The sequence below is a fragment of the Rhinolophus hipposideros genome, assembly GCF_964194185.1.
Source record: "Rhinolophus hipposideros genome assembly, chromosome: 13".
NCBI lineage: Eukaryota > Metazoa > Chordata > Mammalia > Chiroptera > Rhinolophidae > Rhinolophus > Rhinolophus hipposideros.
In genome coordinates, this window is record NC_138059.1 from 32256868 (window position 1) to 32279357 (window position 22490).

The window sequence follows — 22490 nt, forward strand, 5'->3', positions numbered from 1 at the left end:
AACAGTTCATTCATTCATTCATTCATTCAGTCACTCACTTATTCATTCATTCACAGACATTTATTCAGCTCTTGCTATGACTATTTTGTGAGGTACTGAGGGCATTGGGTGTTTGATGGTACATCATAACATTTTTTTCCAGGTTTTGATGGTAGTTCTCAATTTACAACTATTCAACTCTGGATGATTCATGCTTACAGCTCTTTGCCATTTACACCCATGTTACAGTATTTTGGCCGGCAGAGCACAAACATGTGTTGCCCAGACAACTTTGAGGAAATGGATACCAGCCTTGAATATTGAAGAAAGACCAACTTCTTTGTATCAGAGAAATTTATTTTTAAAGTCACCAAGTGACCCTAACTTTTCTGAAGAGGTTCTTCAAAGATGCCTATCAAAATCTAACTTTTTCCCAGAGAAAGGTCATTCTGAATTATACTACTCTGATGAAGTATCCTTTCTTTGTCTGATTTGGGACAGCTAAAATAATGAAGATATGAAGTTCAGCATGAGATCTCTAAATGGTACAATATGATAGTGTACTTTCCTACATACAGTTTAATGTGATGTGTTACTGTATTATTTAACTTAATTGGTTTTCATAGACTTTAGGAAATATTTGTGCTGAAAAGCACACATTTGTATTTAATTAATAACTGATTAGGTATGTCTTTTGTGTCCATATTTTTTAAAACATGGGTGCCAATCCCCTGCTCAAGAATACAACTGCCTCTTAGAACATTGGTTCTATGGGAAAATCAGAATTGGTCCACATTATGCTCAGGGAGCCCTTTCCAGGAATATACCCTTTGTTGCAGGAGCCTTTGTCCTTTCATCCAGTGCTCAGAATGTTACTAACTCTACTTCTTGCTCTAAAAAAAGGAGGCCAAGAACCATTTGTAGATATTTTGGAATAAGTTAATTCCCCCCCCCCCACCCTACATATGATAAATCAAGTGACTGCTGAGTGTTCTGAACTAAAAGAGTTATTGGATAAATTATGTGACACTTTTATTGCTGGTAAAGGGAAAAAACCCTGTAAAACAGAGAGGTCTAAGAAATCATGTGTTTCACTGTTACAAATTGTGTAGAACAAGTAATAACAAAAAGCGATTAAAAAATAAAAGGGTAGTTTCATGTTAGACAGGTTGAGGGGATGGCATGCTGTTTTCCTGAGCCACACAGACTTTGATCCTACCTTCTGATGTCCTGGGAAAGCACCAAGTCTTATTTCAGCATCTACAAACCCTTCTTCGTCCAATGATACAACTTCACCATTGCCTCCATCTTTCCACTTTGGAGATGTCAGATTATGGACCAGTTTAATTGCTACTGACTTGTGCACAGTGTTTGTATTTGCCCAGTATATTCCGATTTGAAAAGCTTCCTGGAAAAATAATGCCTCCATTATAAAGTATTTTTCTTAACTTTCATATTTTTACCTCAATTCACAGGAATTTTTTAAATATTATATAATAGGTCATTTAGGCAACCATATCCCATATGGTTTTTTTTTCTTTCTTTTCTTTTTCTTGTTTTGTAATGGCAACATGCATGTTATTTTATATTCCAATGTTTTCTTTGATTCACTATGGGATTCATATTTATAAAAGGGGGAAAAAGAAACCCAAACCCAAACCCAAACTGTAACTACCCTATAAATACCAAAGGCTTAAAAACTGAAGGCTTCATTTTATTTGACAAAAGAATAATATGCAACATTAGGTTCATGTAGGTCGACACATTCCAATTCTGTAAGGTAACATCATCTGATTATTAAAAAGAAAAGGAAAAATGTCACTGAATAAAGATGTTTATGAACTGAAACTCAAAAAAAAAAAAGGAATTTTCAAATTGTTCCCTATTAGGAAAACATTTTTATTTAGGAGTTCCTTATACTTTATTTTGTTACAGATTTATGTGCCTTTTAAAAATAAGCTGGCCTTATCAAGAAAATTCTCTTGTGATGGAATACAAAATCTTCCTGTCACATTTTGTTTTGCGATTAGGTTTTCTTTCTTGTGTCAGTAATGATTCCATTGTTATTGTGAACAACTTGGTGGGCATCGTGATTATGGACAGTCAAGTCCACGTATAGGGGAAAAGGGGTCATGACAGAAATGGTTGCTCAGATATCCTCAATTCTTACCTATCTCGCAGGTCTCTGTAAGAGCCACAAAAATATCTAGGGGGTAGGTGAGCACAGACTATGGCTCTATGGTTTTAATATTAATATACCCAGAGTAGGCCAGTTCTTAAGCTTGTCAAATATCGCGTCCACAATGGAAACCAGAATGTAACTAGTACAAGTTATCAAGTTTAATGATAACTCAAGCATGAATACTGCTGATGGGCAAAAAAAGACATCTGAAATGTCTTTGAATATCAAAGAACATTCCGTACCCCTTACATATGCATATAAAAAGACAGTTTCCCATAACTGATTTATTCTGTTATGAACATAAATGCAACCTCGGAATAAAAGATAGTTGTTGAAAGAAAAGAATTCATTATTAGTTAAAAAAAGTTATAATACCTGAAAATTAGGAGGGATAATAATTTTCCCAGCAGGAACCTGCAGAACAATCTTCTCTCCTTCAAATAGCCAGAGGTCCCACTTGGATTGATTGATAAGCAGGGCCCAGGGTAGAAGTTCTATCAACAAGGTTCTAACATGTGGCTTCCAGACCGATAGCTTCACTTGCATTGGGCTATCCCACTGACTCAGCTGTTCATTCCTGTACCAAATACCACATCGAAGAGAATCAGTGAAATATAATGACTTCAGTATTCACAGTGCTCCTGTATGACACCTCTTCATACCAGAGTCATACAATGCAGAATTTGCATCCAGGAAAAAGAAACTTGTCATGCAATTATGTTCTAGATTATGAGGAAAGTAATCTACAAAATATATCTACTCAATGATAAAAGGTCAGAATCTGACAGATATATGCAAATACCTTTTTTTCGAAACACCTTTTTTGGTATCTAACATTTTTGTGAATGTTCATTTATTACTTAATATTGAGAAATGTTTGTAGAAAAAGATTGCTGGGGAGCATTACCTGTCACAATCCTTTTTATTATAGGGCCACATGGGTTGAAGGGACTTTTCTGGCCCATAGAATTCATCAAGGATCTGATTAACTGTGCCCCCAGGTTGTATCCTTGTGGTTATTTGCTTAATGAGGGATGTTGAGATGGGAACAGCACAATGTGAAGGATCATCTTCTTCTCTAGGAAGTGGAAAGACAAAAAAATCAAGAATAAATATCAGATTTCTAAACTGGTCTACAATTTATTGAAAATAATATAACTACAAATGTATTATAATCCAATTTTTTTTTGTGTGAAACTCAGTCAATTTTCGGTGATTTAGGGATTGATGACACAGTGTTTGGATGATCTGGGCCCTGGCTTTTCCTCTTATGTCCCTGTCCCCTTCTCAAACATGCTTAGGTGAGATCTCTATTCATCTCTTCTTCCATGAGAGAAATTATGCGTCAATTAAATTTTATGACGATCCTTTTTGTTTATTTCTAAGCTTAATGAAACAGGCTTGATTTTATTTAAAAGTATAGAAGAGAGTAAAAGAATGCTAGACAGTGTAATTTTGAAATAACATTCTTAGAAGAAATCATACAAAAAAACTATCCTCCCTCTCCCCCTCAATAATGAAAGGTTACTTTTCTGCTGATTTCTCTGAGGAAAATGTAAGGATTTTTCCAGTACCTTGCTTGAAATGTTAGGTGATGTACAAGGTCAGGTTCTATGTTTTGCAGTGGTTTTTCCTGCCCTTTTCCTGGAATAATTTGTGTTTCGCTCAATCCCAGACTCCTTTTCTCCAAATGTATGATAATGGGGTCTGGAAGATGACTCCTCATGATAAAAAGAGGGCTGAACACAATCTATAAAAATAAAAGGACAGAAGAACTTTCATATTTGCTTTGTTGCAGTCTTCCAGCTGTTTGATGCTGAAACAAACTTGTAATAAATCTTTTCCCTGGGTCACTCTGACCTTAATTTATTTCAGAACGGGAAAGGTCAGAGTCATATACCATATTTTAGGATTGGAAAGCACTCACCATTCGTTGTTGCACTTGAGAGTTGGGTTCTAAAGTCAAAACTGTGCACCAGACATAAATAATGGAACTGTTTGAAGATGGCACCTGCACATGAGATAGAAAAGGGTCCTATTAAATACTAGTTTACTAACTAATCAAAATAAGGCCCAGATATAACATTGGTTTGGAGGATTCAAAAGTTTAAAGTTATAGAAAAAAAGCCCTAAGAAAGAATTACTAAGCAAAAACAGACTTCATTATGGCACAATGTGAATGTGAAGTGTGATAATGGGGCCAATTCTTTCCATAAAGACGAAGAGACTTGTATGAGGAGAGACTGATACACGACTGAGTGGGAGAATGAAAGAGAGGATTTGTCCTTTATGGGAATGAAAGTGATGATGGTAGAGGTTGAGAAAAAGATAAAACGTAAGAGATCATCACAAAGATTCTTAAGTGGGAGGACACCTTTTACCTCCCACCCCCCAACCAAAGCCTTGGTGCATCAGAACTTTTTTCAAGATATAACTTACCACCACTTCGAAGGGTAACATCATGGCTATAAGAATTACTGGAAAGGATACAGAAGTGTTGTTGTGGAATGGGGAGGGAACAGTTTGAATAGAAATATTCAAAACCTCTTTATATCATTTCAGATATCCCCTCTTTTATATGTATTACCTTATAATAAAAGTGCCATATTGAATAAACAGCATAATGAAAAATTTTTAATTTTAAAGCTGCTCTATTCTAGATTGTACGACTTCTCGTACCTGAATGACAATGCTATACTCAGGGGCCTTGGATTCTAGGCACACGTCTCTTGACCAGTCTTCATCTCCTTTGGCCTTCACACATAGCTCTGTCAGCTCACTGTTTTCTAGTATGTATGAAGGCAATTTCTGTTTGGCTGTGAGGCAGTCAAAATGTTCTCGAACCACAGCTTGTCCATCTTGACCGATGTAATGCTGAATGACTTTTAGTTCTATGCTGTGAGATAAGTAACTACAGATGATCTGTCTTCCACAGATGATAATCTAAGAGACAACAAATAAATAAGGCTTCATCAATGCAGATTTCATGAATTGGAAATATGCAATAAATCAGAGTAATCTGTGTTGATTTTAAAGGAGAGGAAATGAAATCGTTAGCTTATTTAGAGAGTACAAGAAGAAAAAGAGGCTTAGAAAGAGAAAGGGGATTTTGCTTTGGTCATGTTGAGTTTGCAGCATTCAAAGCACAGACACATAGAGATCATCTAGGTGGGGTCCACACCCACCTCGAAATACTGGGCATGTGCTTGAGAGTGAAGGTGGGGAAGAAGATAAAAGACTTGTGAAATAAAAGCCTTGCAAATGTACGCAGACAGAAGATAGTTTACCTGGAAAAGAGGGTAGAGGCTCAATCCCAGCAACTGACCTTCACTTCAGGGACAGCTTCGCAGGGTAAGAAGCCAGAGAAGGGGCTGAAGAAGAAGTGAAGGAGTGTGGTGGTGAATCAGGAGAAACTAGTGCTGCTGAAGCCACAGGAGAAGAGACTGACCAAGAAGTGGTGGTCGATGGCAGCAAATAATGTAGCAGTCAAAAAGCATGGGGATCGAAAACAAGACTTCAGCGCTCATAGCTGAGAGGACAATTGCAATCAATCTATTCCCTGATGCTGATATCCAAGGGCTTATTGTTCTCCTATGTAGTAAGAGATCTTTGTATAAACTGATGATACAAGCAACTTTTAACTCAGAAGCTTAATTTTATTTTATTTCATACAGGTTTTTCCTTTATGAAATGCACAGAATTGTCCACGAAACTCATGGATTATCCTTCTTATCCAGGTAAGAGAATAGTTCATAGTAGGGATTAAGAAATATCTCTGAAATTGGTTAAAGTTGAAAAGGTAATGTAAAATGTATGCTTATGAATACTTGGGGAAAGCAAATCCTTCTGTAATATGAATATTCATGATTGGGGAAAATTGGACTTTCACATCTGGATTGGCTTATTTGTAATTTTTTCAGATTATAAAACAGTAATAACTACTATACATATAGTATATTTATAGGTCTATGCATGTTAATTTTATGTGTCAACTTGAGTGGGCCATGGAGTATACAGATATTTGCTCAAACGTTCTGCGTGTGTCTGTGAGGGTGTTTCTGGGTGAGATTAACATTTGAATTGGTAAACTGACTGAAGCAGACCGCCCTTCCTAACACGGGCGGGCTTCACCCTGTCAACTGAAACTCATAATAGAATGAAGAGCCTGAGGAAGAGGGAACTTCTCCTGCCTGATTGCTGGAGCTGGAGCTTTCCCTGGTCTTTGGACGCTGATTGAAACATTGGCTTTTCCTGGGTTTCTAGTTTGCTGGCTTTAGAACTGGAACTACATGCTGGATCCTCTGGGGTTCTAATTTGCAGACTGCAGACCTTGGGACTTCTCAACCTCCATAATTGTGTGAGCCAATTTATTACATAACTCTCCCTCTCCTTCTCGACGTGCATACAAACATATATATGTAAATATATGTGTGTATACACACACACACACATACTCTACTGGTTCTGTTTCACTGAAGAACCCTAATACAAAGCATTTTCATAAATTAACTCTTTTAATCTCACAGCGACCTAATAAAATAGGTGCTAGTAGGACTTCTCGTCTTAACAAGGAGAAAACGTAGGCACAGAGATGTTGATAACTTGTCCAATGTTACACAGACTGGCCCAGAGTCTGTGCTGATAATCAACCTGATAGTTCCAAATAGGTGATGTCCCCTTCTCCCTTACTACTAAAAACACTGATTTGGTTTAGGTCTCAAAAAACAGCAAAATACTCAGGGAGGGGTCACCGCCCATGGCCCCCCAAGACTGTATCATAAGGGTATTAAATAATCTGGTAATAATTCCTTTTGCCAATGATTAGTTTAGGGGTGAACATGAAAAGGAAAGACTGCTCTTTCCTGGGAAATATTTCATTCGTTGATAATAAGGGAAATAATTTGAGAAGAGAAAGCCCTTCTTTCTGTCATAGAAGATGTTATAAGAGGATATATGCAGAGGGTGCCAAAAAAATGTATACAAGTGAACGCTTTGGTCAACATTGCTCAAAGCAGTGTTTTGCTGTAATCAGGAGTGTCTGGACACTGATGGTAGCTACTTGGAGCACCTCTTGTAATTGCAGAAGTCAAACGTGACTGGTATTCATCTTTTGTTATCGGTATATATTGAGTATAACAATTTTAACAGTTTTTCCTTTCTGAAGATGTGTATACGCACCCTCCGTATATATATCCTTTTGTAGCCACCTTGAAACCAGGAAGGCATCTTGAGGGGATGGCAGAGAAGCAGATGCAGGGTTGAAGTGCTTAATTAACCAACACCAAACCTGCTTACATTTGTCATCTCACATAACAAGAACCTGCTTACATTTATCATCTCACATCTTCTTGTTATGTGAGATGATAAATGTAAAATAGGAACAGTAATAGTATCTGCCTCATTAACTTGCTACGAAGAATAAAAAGCCTATTTTGTAACTTTAAGCTCGAAGCATCCTAATTGATACATTTTCTTGTCATTATGAATACTTTGTAGCCATCATTTTGAAGGAACTATTATTTACACAAGCACGGATGACTTTATGAATTTACTATTTTTTACTCAATACAAACCTGCTAGATTGATAGACCAAAAATTAAGACACTGTTGTTTCAACTTACATGATTTGAATAGTGAGGTTTAGCAATTTTCTTAAACATTTATTTTCCAATTATCTATTCCTTTAAATTTTCTTTAGAAGGAATATATCTGTAAAAACCAAGCTATGCTTAACTATTACATTTCCCCTAGATACTCTGGTCATTAGAGTTTTTTAAAACAATGTTTTCACAATAACAAACATAAAACTCAATTGAACCATGAGTCCTAAATTACCAGGTAAGCTTTTCTTTAGCTTATGCTAGGGTTACTAGACACTTACGATAACTCTTAGCATGCCATAGCATCGCCTAAATTTAAATCAACAATTGAAAGCTCTGAGGCAGTATTTAACTCTGTTCTTATTCTGGACGTGTCCAGGCCTGGCAATGTGTGCACACTGCTCTTGCTTCAGAACCTGTGGGCCCCATGGGATCTAGAAGAGAATTTTGCTGTCTCTCACAGAAACCACAGAATCTCTGCAACCATCTGGGACTCACTTTGTTTAAAGACAGAAATCCTCTTGGTAGGTTTTTATAGTTTCATTTTCAACTAAAAAGCCTGTTAAGTAGCCTTTCAAATTTGATAAAAAGAAAACCTTCAAAAGTGGCCAGGGAGGGAAAGCTACTTAGATGAAGGAAAATCCAAAATGGCTATTCCTCGGAGTGATGTCCTTCATGGCTACTCCCACGCAGGGTTCAGTGAGAGCCATGTCTGCTTTTCTTCAAGGTGGCAACACTTACAATGCCTTTATTTTGAAAATTATGGTTAGAATTTCAAGATTAATTTATCAGTTGAAGACAGCTACTTAATTTTTTTAATGTAGGGTTTCTCTTTAATACACATTTCCAGGTTTCACACTAATTCCCCTCCTTCCTCAAAGCCACAAAGATGTGTACTGAAGATTTCCACATATGATTTTACTTAGCAGGTTCCAGAACTCTTATTAGATCAGTGCCAAGAAGAATAGTGATATTAAGGAATAACTCCAGAGCACCAGATGCACTGGAAAATGATATCTTAACCATGATTAAAAGTGTATGTATAAAGATACAAATATATACATACATACATACATATATACATCTAAGTTTTTAGAGTGGTAAAGCTTTCTTCAATGAAGAGATGGGAAACATAAAAGCAAATATATGTACACAACTAGCTGTATACTGTACAAAGTTCCTGAGTAATTTTCTGTGGTTACTTTTCATTCAGTTGGAGAAATGAGAAGGGTACAGGAAAGGCAGGGTACAGATAACCAAATACTATTGCTCATGTGAGCTTGAACCCATTTTCCATTGTCCAGGGGCATATTAATCTGGTTAAGGTACATCAGGGAGCTGCACACACTCAACTCTCCACATGGGGCTTGGTAATTAGGCAGTGGTGGTTTATTGCCAATTTTTAGGCCCAGGTGGAGTAGAAGGAAAGAAGCCAAGATATAAGGGAAGCAGGAGTCCACAAATCTCTTCCGGAAGTTTGGTTCTCATCTCCCTTCCTAATCCTGTGTCTCTGATATACTTTAACTAGAGCTAACCTGAATGTTGGTTAATCTACCCTGACAATAAAAAATTAAATCCAATTGAAAAAGACATTGTAAATTTGTGTGTGTGTGTGTGTGTGTGTGTGTGTGTGTGTGTTAGGGGTAGAGAGGGAGAAAGAAAGAGAGGGAGGGACAAGAAGGGGGGGAGAGAGAAAGAGAGAGCGAGAGAGAGAGAGAGAGAGAGAGAGAGAGAGAGAGAGAGAGAGAGAAAGAGAGAGAGAGAGAGATGAGAAACTAAAAAACACTGACTAGAAAGGTTTTTCACAACTTTGAATACACATAGCAGTTGGTTTGAAGTTGGCATGGTGGTCTGCTGAGCTTTTCATATTACCTGGGTTCAGTATAAATCATTTGCCACTTGCTTCATTCTAGATTACATAAATTGCTGTTTCTGTGTTCTGCTTTTCACTACTCAGCAGCTAAGTTTTTTAAGTGGTCCAAACACAGAGCTCAATATTATTTGACTACAAGAAATGTTAACATTCAAAATAGAAATTTGTATATGTGCCTTTCATGAGAGTGGGAATTTACAATGGATTTTCCCGGTTCCTTTAAGAGGCGATGACACTTCCTTTTAAAAAGGTAAATGCAATATGAGGGCTGTTTATGCTTTCATTATTGCTCTCCAAATAGTCCTTTTCTGTTTAGCTAGATTCTACCCACACCCTCTACCTATTTATTATAAATAGGGTAGAAGCAGAGAAAAGTGTGAGAGGCAGTTCCCACAGGAAGGATTATTGACATTCAACAGTACAAATAACATTTGGAAAAATCCTGAATTGTGATTTGGCACCAGATGTCTTAAAATCTGGGTATCTGACATTAACAGGGAGCATGATTAAAAGAATTCCTTAAACTTGCAATGTATGGAAATTTTTTTGTTAGTACTGATTTGAACCTCTCTTTACATGAAGATTTTTTTAAAAAGCTAATGGTTTGAAGAACTCAGAAAGTCAGCAGAAGTTTTGGGACAAATATGTATTTAATTATTTAAAAGATTAGTGTAGCCCTAGAGAAGAATCTGCTGAGACAAAACAATGAATTTTGGTTAACGAGTAAAATACATCCTTTTAGTCTGGGAATATGCAGCAAGTATCTCAAAAACATTCATACCCTGTGCTCAGGTAATTAAATTATATAGCAAATTATATTAAGGACTGACTGAGAATATTGGACATCTATTTATACACAAACATATTTATTTAAGGATTTATTATACTGACAAATTGGAAATTATCTAAAAATCCAACAACAAGAGAATGCTAAAAATATTTCAATATTCCATATGGTAAATTATTATACAACTATTAAAAGGAAAATTTCAGGAATTTTACATAACATGCGAAGATGAGCATTACATAATGTTAAATAAAAGCAACTTGAAAAGCTGATATTACAATCAGATCTCAAATTGATTAAAAAACATTTGCATAAAAAAGCAAATATGTCAAAGTAATAATATGGTAGAATTATGGGTAATTTTTATTTTCTTCATTAGACTTTTCTGTGTTCTCAGAAATATTTTATAATAGTTAACATAAAAATAATAACAATGAACTAATATTCATTGGGTGCTTTCTTTTACAAAAGGAATATAAAGCATGGAAAGGTTACAAAATTTACCTAAGATCATCTAGGTAATAAATTCTAGTGTTGGGAAGTCTTTTACAAACAGAAAGAAAAAAAAAGATAGGTAACATTTTATGAGAATTTTTTAAAAATGTACTTTTCATGACCAACCTTTTTGACTTATGGTGTACTATTGCAATCTAACATCTGTTCAGGGACATTGTATATATTAATTTATCCCTGAAATTAAATATCATTGAAAATATGTAATATCTATGCAAAAATGAGGCACTATTATAATAACACAAAACAAGTCCAACTGGTGTTACTCACGCTTAGGAATATTTCAGTATTGTACTGTAATTAAATGTATTGGGGTTATGACAGTGGGCCAGGCACATTAAAAGCACTTTACATACACAAACTCCTCACACTAACTTCATGAGGAAGGCACTATTACTACCCCCATTTTACAGATGAGGAAAGTGATTCGCAAAGATTAAATAACTTGTTGAATATCACACCACTAGCGGGGACATAGAGCCTGTTGCCTATGACCTTACCCGTCAGGACATACCATGAAAACCAATTCTTCATGGTAGGACCCTGCCATTCCATTCATTGGTAAATTTTCTAGCAACTACATGCAAAAGAGTTGAATGAACTGGAAATGTTTAGACCAGGGCTATGGTTCTCAAAGTGTGGCCCCTGGACCAGCAACATCAAAATCAACTGAAAGCTTGTTAGAAATGAAAATTATCGTGTCACACTCAAGACCTACTGAATCTGGTACTCTGGGTGCTGGAACTCAGAAATCTATGTTTTAACAGGCCGTCTGGGGGATTTTCTGATATAGTCTCTTTTTTTTTTCAATTAGTGTCAGGTGTACAAAACAACATAGTGAGTAGACAGTTATATACCTCACAAAGTGATGATGCCAGTAAGTCTATTACCCATCTGACACTACATAGTTATTATAGTATTATTGACTATATTCCCTATGCTGCACTTTATATCCCTGTGACTATTTTTTAATTTATAGTTGCCATTCAGAATTATTTTACATTAGTTTCAGGTGTACAGCTCACTGGTTAGCCATTTATATAATTAATGAAGTAATCCCCCCCCCATTGAGTCTGGCACCCATCTGACACCATACATAGTTTTTACAATACTGCTGACCATATTCGCTATAAACTACAATACTCTTAAGTGTGAGAACCACTAGCCTAGCCAGAAGGAAACTAAGGGAAAACTTTCAAGCTTCCCTCACATTTTTGAAGGACTATAATATAGAGGGGAGGTAACCTGTGGAGTCCTTACAACGAGCTGCTGTGTGATTGTTGTGTACACCTCACACATTCTGAGGAATGGCAAAAACTGGTTGAATGGTGACCTATTTTGGCTCAAAAGTAGGAAAAAAACTTCATTAGTAGCTGGAAGTAACCAACAATGGAAAGAGCTGCTGTATGAGGGAATGAGCCTCTTGTCATCTAGAATATTCAAACAGATGCTGAATGGCCATTTCTCAGGCATGCTGGTGAATGAAAAGGTAGATGAGGCATTCTTCAAAGACCGTCAGTGACAGTATCAGAAATAGGTGGGTTTTAATTAGGCAGATATTTGTTGAGAGCACACCCATGTAAGAGTGTTCTGAGGTCAGCTGGGAGGCAGTGACACTTCTTTTTCTTCTGATTTTCCAGCTCAAAGCTCACACTAGTCAGGCAGGTCCCCTCACGAATCTTTGAGACCCATCTGTCCCGTATTTATCTCTTTGTTTGGGCTATGCTGCTGCCTTGAATGTCCTCTCTTATTTCAAGTTCTACATGCTTTCCAAAGCCCCAGCTCAAGTCATATCTTCTTAATGAAACCTCTAAATTCCCATCACACTTGCTGTTAGTTATATACATTGTTGGGTTTGTAGAAACTTGCAATTTAAGAGCAAAGACTGTGTCACATACTACTTGGTGTCTTTCATTTTACCCAGCTCAACCATAGGCAATCAACAAATATAATATTTAGAAGAATGGTCAGTTGATTGGGAAGACTCTTCACGCTTCTTTTCTGAGACTCCTCTGCTATCGTTCTCGTTTCACCTGTGCGGCCCACAATGCTGAGAACACGAAGTCCAGCTCCGTCGTTAGATGTGGATCAAGAATGTATATGATATGGTCCTACTGTTCCCCTCACCAACTGCTTTCCATTTACCCCCTGGCACACAGTAATGGAGTAGCCCCTGCTGCAACATGGGAAACCCTCCTTTTCCTTTTCCAGGCACTGAGTACTGTTCCTATCATGTCCTCAGTTCACATAAGTTCTGGATAGGCTGTTACAATCCAGATGCAGATGTATATGTTAAAACTCTTATGACAAATCCAGTTATCATGTGTGCAGTAAAGCCAGTTTTCAGATTTTAATACTTCCTTTTTTTCTTTCTACTCTTGTCATATGCTCCACGCTTGAAAAACATCTTTTAAAAACCACATTTTCACATCTTAAGAACACAAAAAAAGTGTCAGATATTTTTTTTCCCTTTGCAGTCTTAGAACTTCAAAAACAGCCAAAAGGAAGTTTTATAAAATACGTAAAAATATGTGCTGAGAGCTGAGGTTTTATATGCCAAGAGTTAGACTGCAGTGAATTTTTACTGCAGTTAATATTAACTCCTAGGGAAAGAAAGCGTGCTGGGGACCCAGGCCCACTCCGTCATGGGAGAACATCGCAGCACCTTCTTCCAGATGATTCTTACACAAATGAGAACAAACTCCTGGTTATCCATTGTTGGATTATCCAGTCTCCACCACCCTTTGTTTCTTTTCCTTCTCAGTAAAGGCCTTTTGGCCATTTCACAGCTCATTAGCACCTCCACCAGAAGGTAGGTGGTGACAGGGAGAAGAGGTGAAACTAAAATCAGTAAATTTTACTGCTCGTTAGCAGCTCTTGTAAAAGACGTGGGACAAGGGGTCTGAAGCCATCACCATGATCACCAGGCCCATCAACATGCGCTTATTAAGTGCTCAGGTGCACGCTGCAGTAGGCCTAACTAGGCATACCACTGTGATTCTTTCTTATTATGACTCATTTGCATGTCTTTAACTTTCCCTTCCATTAATTACATCAATAACGAAGAGCTGTCTGGGCCATAAATACAAAGGAACTTACCTGTTTTTGCACTCCACTGAGTTGTTGAACCTTGATGATGAGTGAAGCAGTTCGACCCTTGTACTGAATAGTTCTGATAAAAGTCCCGGTATGGTCCACACTGATGGGCTCTGACCAACGCCAATTGCCCCAACCTTCAATACAGATGTGCAACAGCTGGAGGGAAAAACAATAATCGTCATAATGCCAAAAGTGCCAACAAAAATCTAGTCCTAAAATGAAAGTCTCTTTGCTGGAAAACCTTCCTATTTGTAATATTTAGCATCTGTTTTCTTTCTAACCTGCATTATTCATCCACTTCCAGCTTATTCAACCAAGCTAAGAATAGCAAATATGCCACATAGAGTCAATGTGGTTTTCCAGATCACATTTTAAACCTTCTTAAAAGTAATTGTCCTATCAAATGGTAATAGGCCTGTTGAACATTTGAGAAAAGATCATTTCATTCATCTGGAGGGCAAGAAGGTTGAAATGTGAGATCAAAGAAACTTGGTCTTGGCTGATAGTTTATTCCTTCTTATGGCTAGACAGTAATTAAAGCTAAATTTGGTTTGTGGCATTATTTTTGACCCTCAATTGCCAGTCCTTATTTTTTCTTTTGATAAAGAACAAAACAGCAATTTGAGGATGCAGTGCATTTAATGTACTTTCCTTATGAGATCACATATATCAAATTAGAAATACCTTTAACATTTTGAATGTATGAGAGACAATGTCTTTGTTCTATTTTTCTCTAGTATATATTTATTGTAACTTTTACCAATAGAGTCTCCTGATTCATATTCATATTTACTCATATAGGATTGCCACTTTTGATAATATTTAGTTTTCTTTCATGGTCATCAAATATTTTCTATTTCTACTCGTACCTACTAGCAAGCTGCAACTAAGAAAATCAGTTTAACTGAACAAGTACTCCAAAACAACATAATAATTGCTGTTTCTTTAGGATACATGTTTAAATGAAAATAAACAATGTTCTATATGATAAGGAAATAAAACTGACATTTTAGGAAAACATTTATGATACACAAACTTAATATTTTCCTTTGTATCATATATAATTTTTGAAAAGAACTAACCAAAGGCTAATTGCATGAAACCTTTTCCCAATTAACAGAATGAATAAAAATTTGAAAACATTCTATATGAGCTATCATAATCAACCCTTAAAATAAATACATTAAGGATTTTCATGGGAATTGACATAATAATAAGTGTTTTGATGAAAAGATTGTTTTTTAATTTTAGCATTAGGAGGAGCCCTCATAAAGTGCTTAAATTGAAACATTTCCCAAGGTCATCATCGGTCATCACAATATGACTTTTGGTGGAAAATTAAGGAAGGGCTTTTATATGTATATCTTAATAAAATATTAAAATAGTCTCCTAACTTATCTCTTTGCTTTTAATATGCCCCCACTCCAGTTCTTCCTACACACAACCACCAGTGATCCTGTGAAATCAAAAGACTACTGCCATTCAGATGACTTCTTAAAAAAAAAAAAAAAAAAAAAGGCTAACAGCTAAAAAACAAAAACAAAAAATCAAAAACCATCCTGGACAGCAAATTGCTCAGGGAAACTTTGGTCTTATATATACTCCACAACATAAAAAGTACCAGGGTGTCTTTGATGTTTAAATATTAGTTACCGGAAGAAAAAAAAAAAGAAAAGAAAAGAAAAACAATAGCGGTGTTTGGAACCACTTCAGTTTTTTTGTAGCAGCAATTGGGAATAAAGCTCAGGGCACACACAGAACTAAAAGAAACAAGAAAGTTGTTTTCTTTGGAGAGACTAGTAGCTTGAAATGACAAAATAATAATAATAATAATAATAAGACAAGGTATGTAAGGTCAAGCTCAGCTATATTTTTCCTGAAAATTCCATAGCCTTTAAAGAAATTTTAATGTACACAACGTAATTTTAATTGAGGAGTGTTCACATTTACATACAAGCTCCATTTTAAGTAGCTGCTCAGTCTGTATACACAGGTTTTAAATGACTGAATGTCACCAAGGAATATGCTGTCAGGTTTCACTCAGCATTTATTTGTTTTCAAATTGTTGGCATAGATATTTTCTTTGAATCACAAAAATTCGGATATATTTGGATTTAGTTCACACAGAAAAGTTAAGTGGGAGAAAAACATAACACTTCTCCCACATGCATCACCAGTAGAATATTTGTAATGTTTGGTCTACTGTTAAAAAGCATCTAAATATCATTGGCAATTAGATGTATATAATTTATTAGGAAAGGAATTACATTTCTTGGAGACGAAATCTACAAAAAGGAATCCAGGAGGAGGCCCAGCTTACTTTAGTCCTCCTTCTTGTTGCTTAATTGATTGGGGGCACTAGACAGCAGAGCTCAGATATCCACTGACATCAAGTGAAGGTGGGAAGCTCTGTTCTTGTTGGACCAACTGACTAAATTTCACTGTTATAGGTGGTGAAAAGTCTCCATTTAATAACAAATACTCACAAATCTATTTTTATTTCTATGCCAAAGGAACTTTAAAACCAGGTATAAAAATTTGAAATTTGTATTAGACTACCTGACCCTAATGAGAATTTCTTCTATCATTCATCCAACACATTTTTTATTACTCAGGTACTATAAGGAAGGCAATATGCTAGGCACTATGGAGGAAATAAGAAGGAAGACCACAAGGAGTTTAACAACTTATAGGAAACATAAGGCACGCACAAATAACTAACAAGAGGCATTAGGAGAGGTACAAAATGATACAGGGGTCTAGAGAAGGGAGGGCTTGTTCTCGGCTGCTGTGATTAGAAGGGCTTCACGAAGCAATTGGGTCTCAGAGTTTGGGTAAGATTTTAACTAGCAAAGATGGCAATCCATTTCCAGGCCAAAGGGACAACTGGGATATGAAAGTCAGAAGACATTCTTGGGGAAAAGTCAATAGCCTCGACTGAATGGAGAAAAGGGAATATGAAAACACGAGTGAGGAATAAGGTCCCACAGATCTAGACTGCGGTCAGCACTGATTTACTAAGCTAAGCAATTGGTGTTTTATTCAGGAATTATTGTGTAGACACTGAAGCCTTCTGAATAAGTGAGCAGTGTGTTGAAAGGATGAGTTAGGAGGACAATTGCAATAGGATGAGAAGCAATGTGGGCTGGAAACGAGAGAGAGAAGAAGCAGTGGGCTTGGCAAAACAGTCACTATCCTTTTGCCTGGAGTCTAAGGTATTTCTATGTTCTCTTATCAATTTGAAAATTTTCTTTCCCCTCTTTTCTATTAAATTTCCCTTACTGACTTACTTCTGCCACCATATTTTCTATTCAGGCTTTTCATTCTCTTTGGCCTACTTAGCTAATGCCTAATATTTTCCATTGGGGGGAAAATCAAATAGGAACCACTCTTGTTTGAACTTTTCAATGGAAACTGAAACTAAGCAATAAGACAGGTTGTACAGTGGCCACATTCATTGGAAGGTCCCAAGGGGCTACATTTTCTTTTTTTCCTGTAGACCCCACCTCCCCTACCCCCTCCTCCCGTGTTGTGCTGGCAACCAGACTAAATTCAGTTTTTCCACTGAAGACCTGAAACAGGAGTATATACAAATTTCCACTCATTTTTTTCTTTTTTCATATTTTTCAATATCAAATAAAACTTAAAACTGAATTACTGATCAAGGGACTGGGGGCCAGCTCTCAGGACCACTCACAGTCATGTCCAAAGGCAGAATTTCTGCCTTGACAGATTACAGAGGAAATAAAAACAAGATAAAAATGCACAAAATTAAGGAAAACAGGGTACACCAAGGAAGAGAAAGAGAAAGAGGATAGCTAAGAAAAAATTTTAAGTTATATCTTAAATGTAAATGAAGATATCAGATACTTTTCTGTGAACTATATTCCACTATTCATTTAAAAACTGTTATCAAGATTATTTCTACCTAATGATCACAAAGTAAAATTTTGTCTTCAGCTTCACGTATTTTTTTTGTATTTTATAATAATTTACTATATAAATTATAATATATATAAATTATAATATATAATTTATATAATTATAATATATAATTTTAATTTCTAAAAAGAAATTGAAAACCTAAAAACTTCAAAAATTTTCCCAATCCATTGTATTCTCTATAGAAATTTTAGAAGTTCTAAAAAATTAACATGTAATCCAGGTGAAATAAATTACTGAATATATTAACATACCATATTTTATTACATAACTATATAGTATATTAATATATATTAAAGCTTAGACACCATATTTATTTTTTTAAATAATTGTTTTTTAAAAAAACAATTATTGTCTTCTTAAAACAATTATTTAAAAAAAATAAATATGGTGTCTAAGCTTTAATATATATTAATATACTATATAGTTATGTAATAAAGTAACTATATAAGAAACAAAAACTCATAGACACAGACAATAGTTTAGTTGTTACCAGAGGGTAAGGGGGGTGGGGGGAGGGAGATGAGGGTAAGGGGGATCAAATATATGGTGATGGAAGGAGAATTGACTCTGGGTGGTGAACACACAATGGGATTTATAGATGATGTAATACAGAATTGTACACCTGAAATCTATGTAATTTCATTTACAATTGTCACCCCAATAAATTTTTAAAAAGTTAAAAAAAATAATAAATATTTGTTGAATGAAAAAAAATAATAATTGTTTTATTTTTTAATTACAGTTGATATACAATAGTATATTAGTTTCAGGTGTATAACAGTGATTAGACATTTGTATAACTTACGAAGTGATTACCCCAATAAATCTAGTACCCATCTGATACCATATATAGTTATTACAATATTAGTGACTATATTCCTTATGCTATACCCTTCATCCCCATGACTATTTTGTAACTACCAATTTGCACTTCTTAATCCCTTCACCTTTTTCACCCTGCCCCTAGCCCCTCTCCCATCTTTTACCCCAACAAATCTAGTGTCCCTTAAACTTCTAAACTTATCACTATACTCTAAGAGCTTAGTATTGAATAAATAAATGAATCAGGATTATTGAAAAATAACCCAAAGCAGATATTCAAACATTTTAGTGCTGATATTTGTTCATAAAATATCATAAAATGAATATCAAAGCAAAATATTTAGAAACAATTCCTATTTTGAATGACCTTCAACACAGGAGATTTGCTTTATGTGGATAATGATACTAGATTAAAATAAAAATCAAACCCCTCAGACCCATAATTCAAACATTGCAATATTGATATTAGAGCATAAAGTAGACCTTAAATGATATACTAGGTGAGTATCATAAATGGAAATTAAGTTAAAACATTAAAAAAAAATGTTGTCTCTCTAAAATAATATCTGGAAAGTTACAGTTTACATTAAACAGATTAAAGTTAAGTTATTTGTTTGGAATACATAAGTAAAACTGATCATATATTGCACACCAATAAATTAACATAAAAATAAAATGAATATGTTGCTCTTATTGTTTTTTCAAGGCAGCTGAATTTCAGGATATTCAGAGTATTTGAAAAAATGCTTACAACCAAGTAGAAAAAGTTCTAGGTAATGGCTAATGCTTGGTTCATCCCAATTCACAGCAGAACTCTTAGGACCCTACATATCCTTTTACATTTATAGAACAGAAGCTCACACCTAAAAGAATGATAAAGTAAAAATAAAGCAAATTGAATTATTTTCTATTGGACTCTGATGCCTTGTATTTTGGAAGAAAGGAGAAAGAGGAAGGAAGCTCTCCACATCAGCCTTTCAAGAGGTGAAATAAGGAAGGCATCACTGTCATTACATACGTGTCAGGAGTTTACTCTTCCACAAAATATGAGCACTTATAGGTTTTCCCTCGAGACTGAATTCAATGAAGGCCACAAATACTGTACAATCAGCATAAAACAACCTCTTTCAAAAGAGGGAAATCTGACACACTCACAAAATGTTGGTTAGAATGAAAATTGTAGCTGGAAGGTAATTCTTGTATCAAAAATATTAGTTTCAGATACTCACTGACTCATCAATTCTATATAGGAATTTATCGTATTGTAATAATTATAGATATGTGCAAAGATTTATTTAGATGAATGTTTATTCCAGCACTGTTTTAATAATGAAAATTTGGCATTACTAGGAAATTGGTCAAATAAAATATAGTAAAATCAATAACAGCTATCATTTATTAGACACATACTATGCGTGAGGCACTGGGCAAAGTGCTTTTAATGTATTTTCTTATTTATTCCTTAAAACAATCTTATAAGGTAGATACTTGTGTTTCATTTTACAGAAGAGAAACAAACTGAGTTACACAAAGGCTGAATGACCTCCCAGGGCCACAGTGCTGGGGAGGGCCAGGTATGAGATTTGAACTGATGTATGTTTATTTAGGGACTCTATTCTTAACCATACTTCTACTGCAGAATCCTCTCAAGCCATTGAAAAAACATTACAGCATGAAAAAAACGTTCACAGTATTATTTAGCAATAGATTAACTGAAAAAAGCACATTACAAAAATATATGTTCAGTATACATTCCATTTTTGTAAAATGAACAAAAAGTATATATGCATATTCTAAGAGAGAAAAATGGCTAGAAATATGCCAGCATGCTACAGTGGTTATCTTGGTGTTGTGGGGTTGTGTGTTTTAAATTTCCTTTTTGTGTGTGTGTTTTATGTGCTTTTATGTAATCTCCAAATTTCATACTAAAAATATGTATTATTTTGCAATCAGATAAAAATTAATGTTATTAAAATGGAAAAAATGTCTAATAGGAAGCATACAGAGCCTGCATTTCAAGTAAAAAGAAACTGTACATTTCTATTTTAAAAACTTGAATTCAGCCTCATGCATGAAGTCTCCCCATCTGTCCTAGTAAGTGTCACAGCTTTCCCATTTGCAGTTGGCACTTTGCTAAAAAGGTGACACAATCCTCAGTTCCTCTCTGTAGCCTCTACAGCTCCTTGAACAGGGTCTGGCTTGCTATATTACTTATTCACATAATTCTTGAAGTTGTTTAATGTAATTATTTAAGTTTTCTTCCTAAGGCAATAGTTTTATTTTTTTCCAATTTAACAAAAATTTTAATATATACCTCTATTAAACATCTACCATAAGCCAAGCAACCGTACTACATATACATGGTGAATATAGAGATGAATGAGACATGTTACTTGCATTGAAAACTCTCAAAATACAGTGGAAGAAACAAATATTTAACAAGAAAAATTATACACAACATTTTATGAGAGGAAGGAAAAAATTGTTGTAGGACTCCCGAGGTACTGTGCTTGGGGAAGTTAAAAGATTAACCAAAGGGCCTATTTCAGTTACTCAAACAAATACCATGAAAAAAGACACACTGAAATAGAGTAAAATATACATAGGACTGTTATTTCTGATGAACAAAAGCAGGCAACAGCCTAATTTGTAGTGGTTCTTTCTGTACAAAATTAATATCTACAAAGCACACTGATTGCATTACAAACAAAGACAAGCCATAAAAGTAGCAAGCTATGGCTTCAAACCATTTGTGCAAACAACCTCTGTCATACTTCTTGTCAATATAATTTGGAAAATTAACTTTATATTATGAACTCATCGGCTTACATTCCTCTAATAGCTTTGATCATGATCCAAATGCAAGCACTGAATTTTGATCTTAGAAAGGAAAGAGTCATACTGGAATGAAACTCATTGTTTTAGGAGGTCAAATCCTGCTCTTGGGCAGCCGAGAGCCATGTGTGTAGATTCTTGGGAATGAGGAGAGGTGAGAGCTAGGGAGAGGACCTGCCTGAAAGAGAGTGGTACAGAAAGGGGCAGTAAACTCTTAGGCCAAAAACTTCCATTTCCCCTCAAAGCATCAAATCATTAATAAATATCAGGGTTTGAAGCATTAAAGACATTGAAACAAAGTAATTAACAGTTGTTGGGCTGTTTGAAATAATGCTATTCACTATCTCCCTGGTCTTTATATATTCAGAGATAGCAGCTCCCAGGAACAACAGACTCTAGAAGCACCTCACTATTATTTTATGAGTGGTCATCAGAAGACAAACATTATAGATGAAGATCAAGAGTCAGGAAAAACAAAAAACAAAAATAATAGCTGTGAAGGAAGGAAATTACAGTTTCTCATGAATTTTGCCAATTCAGGATATCAGATAAGTGTGATAGGATGTGGGGGAAGCTTTCACGTCTGTATAGTTGAGAAATATTAGGAAATGCCAGCTAGAAAATGGGAAATACAATAGGAATTGACTTTATCATCCTGCCCTGCAGCCGGAGAGATGAGAATAAAAATCTCACCATTTCTCAACTGATAATGGAGTACAACCAAGGGCAATCCATTTAATATAGTCATTAATAACAGCAAAAATGACGTGAAAATAAGCCAGAGCCCTAGGAAAAAGTATTGCAAAAGAAAGAGAGTATCATCCTAAAAAAATGAGGTGAAGAAGTTACTAATTA

General features: G+C 35.4%; 1 protein-coding gene across 5 annotated transcripts in view; it reads right to left on the bottom strand.

Annotated features, from left to right (window-relative positions):
* The window catches only part of VPS13B (vacuolar protein sorting 13 homolog B), a 765148-nt gene that overhangs the window by 46507 nt on the left and 696151 nt on the right, over positions 1-22490 (bottom strand). For all 5 annotated transcript variants that reach the window (XM_081070819.1, XM_081070821.1, XM_081070818.1 and 2 more), the window contains exons 44-50: positions 14034-14189; positions 4841-5104; positions 4089-4172; positions 3736-3911; positions 3069-3239; positions 2537-2738; positions 1199-1387 (exon numbers count right to left, since the gene is read on the bottom strand). In XM_081070819.1, the coding sequence (XP_080926945.1) occupies positions 1199-1387; positions 2537-2738; positions 3069-3239; positions 3736-3911; positions 4089-4172; positions 4841-5104; positions 14034-14189 (1242 nt within the window). The remainder of the gene's footprint in view (positions 1-1198; positions 1388-2536; positions 2739-3068; positions 3240-3735; positions 3912-4088; positions 4173-4840; positions 5105-14033; positions 14190-22490) is intronic.